Raw genomic sequence first — 3798 nt, forward strand, 5'->3', positions numbered from 1 at the left:
TTCAATTTTTATTTAACTTTTTGGAACTTCGCAAACTTGGTAAAAAATTTTTAGATTTGATGCATCTCCATTTGCATCCGTGCAGCTTTGTAAATAATCAGTAAGTAATTTAATGAATTATGGATGTCGAAAGTAGAGACTTTAAGCTTTGAAATGCTTTTTTGATCATTCCGATAGGATCATTTTTGACGAAGTTACACTCTCTTGAAATTTGCCTATTTTTAATGATCAGAATGGGTGATGCTTTAATTTTACTGTCGAGTGTAGTTACGGAGCTGCAGAAAATCATTTTGCAAGAATTTTTGAATTTTTATATGTTTCTCTTTGCTTTTCTTGTTGGAAATTGCAAATAATGTGCTACTCTTATGCCGTTGAACCAATTGTAGTAATTGTCGTTATGTCGAGTCTAATACTCTACAATGGTCTACCAATTGGTTCAACGATATTAAAGTAGTTCATTATTTGCAATTCTTTCAACAAGAAAAGAGAAACATGAATTTTAGAAATTTCTTGCAAAATGATTTTCTGCAGCTTCGCAACTGAAGTAGATATGCTTTCTTTGCCATTATTAAAAAAAAATTACAAATATCTTCTCTGCCGTTGAACCATGGTCATCGTAGAATATTAGACTCGACATAATGATAATTATGATACGTTTTGTGTACTGACTCCAGATTCGATCATTTTTGATCTGTCATTTTTAATTTTGTAATTCTGTTTCTAGATTCGTAACAAAAGACCTTGAAAACTTCATAATAATCATTTTTAAGCCAATTTCTGAATTTTTCATATTTTAATCGAAGATACTGTAAGATTATCTGTGAATTTTGTGGTTTTTAGACGCTATATTTGAGCCGCTATATTGAATTTTTCAAAAGGTCACGTTCTATTCGAAACTACATAAGTATAAAAATATTTTGAAATCTCAAACATTTTTTCCCATTGTGTTAAATTTTGAAGAGGTGGCCCGCTTAACGCGAAACGTCCTATATACATATTCATATTACGTTATTATCTATTATTATATCATATTACTACTGTATTAGGAATTACATATCATAAAATTAAATTGAATTGAAAAAATTTGAGACTAAAAACTGTAATAAAATTCGATACTTCTTTTCATAAATATAAAATAAAAATTAAAAAATTCCTAGAATATAAATTTTTAAAGTTATTCAGGATAAAATATTTAACATACATGTAACATATGATAGTGGCTAGTCTTTGCTTTCTCTCGTTCTGTTTGTTCATTAGTACCCTGATTCGGTAATATTGGTAATCCGTCTATATTCAGTGGACCAAAGGTCCAGCCACCTTCACCATCGAATTTCAATAATAATTTGTGATATTTAGCGAGTGATGCCACTCGATGAGTGATGGTCAACAGAGTAATTCCTTTCTTCTTTGCGGTTTCGTACATTATTCCTTCAGCTTCGAGGCTAACAGCACTTGTACATTCGTCTAATAAAGCATATTGTGGAGCGTGATATAAAAGTCGAGTCATTGCGAGTCGTTGTTTCTCGCCACCTGATAAAGTAGAGTCCCAATCGCCAAGAGCATCAAAACCTTCCGGTTCTCTTTCCACGATACTACGCAGATCTACATCATCCAGTAATTGCAGCAACTTTTTATCCGAGCAATTTTCTGACCTGCAATAACATAAAGATGATGTATTATCTTTTTAATTCATATTTCAATGAAAAATTATAAAAAATTACGAGTATAAAAATGTATACAAAATTTACGATTATATTTAAAACATATTTTCTATAGATATGTAAAAGGTGTCCAGTAATTATTTACAAACCGCTTGTATATAAATAAAGCGGACTAAACATTACTTTCAAACCTGTGTGTGTGTATGTGTGTGTGTGTGTGTGTGTGTGTGTGTGTGTGTGTGTGTGTGTGTGTGTGTGTGTGTAGGGGAGACCGGGGCTGGTTGATGCATGGGACACGTAGATACATTTAAAAGTGCTGCAAAATGGCAAACGGTAATATTATATAAAAAAATATAGTATATTCTCAAAAATATTGCAGTCATGCTGCAATAAGATATTTTGGATTGAATAGCATATTTTCAGAAATAAAAAATAATTTCAGTTCTTGATAGCCAAAAGTAAAATAAATGTTTATAAATTTGCTTATTATATTACAATTTCATTTTTTTTAGAATCTTTACTTTATAAGTAATACAGTTATATTAATGTCTTAAAATATATTTTTTGCTTAAGCAACAGTTAAAATGTAAATATGATAAGTCGAGGCTGATTGAGACGGGTTGTTATGTTGTTACAGTGCTTATTTTTGTTATCAACAGAAACAAATTTAAAATAATGTTAAATTTCTGTAGTCTTTCCTTAGTGCAATCTTATATTTATATTTTTTTCCACATTTTGTGATTTATGTAAGAGAAAGACTGATAAACGTTTATGTTTGCATCATTAATGTTACATTAATGTGTACATTTCATTTAAAAATTATAAATAAAGTTATGTTATGCACAATTTTTTTTATGCCGGTTGTTACAAGTTGCATCACTTTACATTTTCCATTAATACAACCAAATTAATTATATTATTAAATTATAAAAATAATTTCTATGTTGAAAGCATGCTTGGTTGGATACAAAAACGAATAATTATTTTAAATCTTGGTTTATTCGAAACACATTAAGGTTATGCATGATTGTATTATCGTTAGTTGTATGAAAAGTAATACAAAATTAGTAACAATATGTTTTGGAAGCACATACGTCACGAAAATAAAACAGAATATTGAAGAATATTGAATAACGTTACGCCATTATGTCAAATATAATAAAAAGGATATAAAATAAACATATGAATAAGTTAAGAAAGACTTATAAAAATCGAGCTTAATTCGTGACCAAAATTTACTTTGTACATAAATTTTCCATTGATGCAAGATGTTTACGGAAAGACAAGTTTATGTATTGAATAAAGCGTGGTTTTTATATAAGCTTTTCGTAATTTTTCAGAATAACATTTTCATTGAGTTTAATACAAAATTTGATGTTCAATATAATAATGTACATTAAATAATCAATTAATATCGGAACATGTAAAAAAGTATTAATATAAGTATTAATATAATTAATTAAATGTTCATATTATACATATACAGGGTGTCCCAAAACACGCGGATTTTCTTTTAAGTGCGGATTCTTTAGAATATTCTCAGACGAAAATCCTAATACGAAAATATCGAGACTATAATAGTTTTTAATTTAATAGCGATTAAAGTTGGCTAATCACAGAGCTGATATTTCGCACGCTCAGGCATACGATGATATGACAAGTGATAGAGGTGCTACGAGGACCCTCTTAATAAGAGCCGAGATTATACAAATATGCAATAATATTTTTGTTAAAAAATTATTTTTTCTTTTATACAAAACTTATTTGTACACCCACGGTCATCGATTCTGTCCCTCGGAAATTTTCACAAACTCTGAAGTGATCACTTTTCTACATTAATGCTTATAGTCCATGCACGATTTCGTTTCGTTAATCGTGCATGGATTATGAGCATTAATGTAGAAAAGTGATCACCACAGTATAACCAGTAGGTCCACTTCGTGTCGGCACCTTTGATCTCCTTTTCCGGATCACGTGAGTATCCACCATGTTAAATCCAGGACCGAATTGAGAAAAGTGCTCACAATTAGTAATAAAACAGATAAGTAATAATATAGATTCGATACAGTAAATCAATAAATTCAATGTGTGAATTGAATAAAACGTTTTATTAGTGTACAATTATTCGTAGGAGTGA

The 3798-nt window shown here is 29.5% G+C and overlaps 1 protein-coding gene across 1 annotated transcript in view; it reads right to left on the reverse strand.

Moving 5' to 3' along the window:
* Window positions 1–3798, reverse strand: part of LOC105451699 (ATP-binding cassette sub-family D member 2-like) — an 83826-nt gene that overhangs the window by 38397 nt on the left and 41631 nt on the right. Inside the window, exon 8 of the mRNA XM_011692307.1 lies at window positions 1202–1652. Within this exon, the coding sequence (XP_011690609.1) occupies window positions 1202–1652 (451 nt within the window). The remainder of the gene's footprint in view (window positions 1–1201; window positions 1653–3798) is intronic.

This window comes from Wasmannia auropunctata, unplaced genomic scaffold (genome assembly GCF_000956235.1).
Source record: "Wasmannia auropunctata unplaced genomic scaffold, wasmannia.A_1.0 LD336047.1, whole genome shotgun sequence".
NCBI classification, from domain to species: domain Eukaryota; kingdom Metazoa; phylum Arthropoda; class Insecta; order Hymenoptera; family Formicidae; genus Wasmannia; species Wasmannia auropunctata.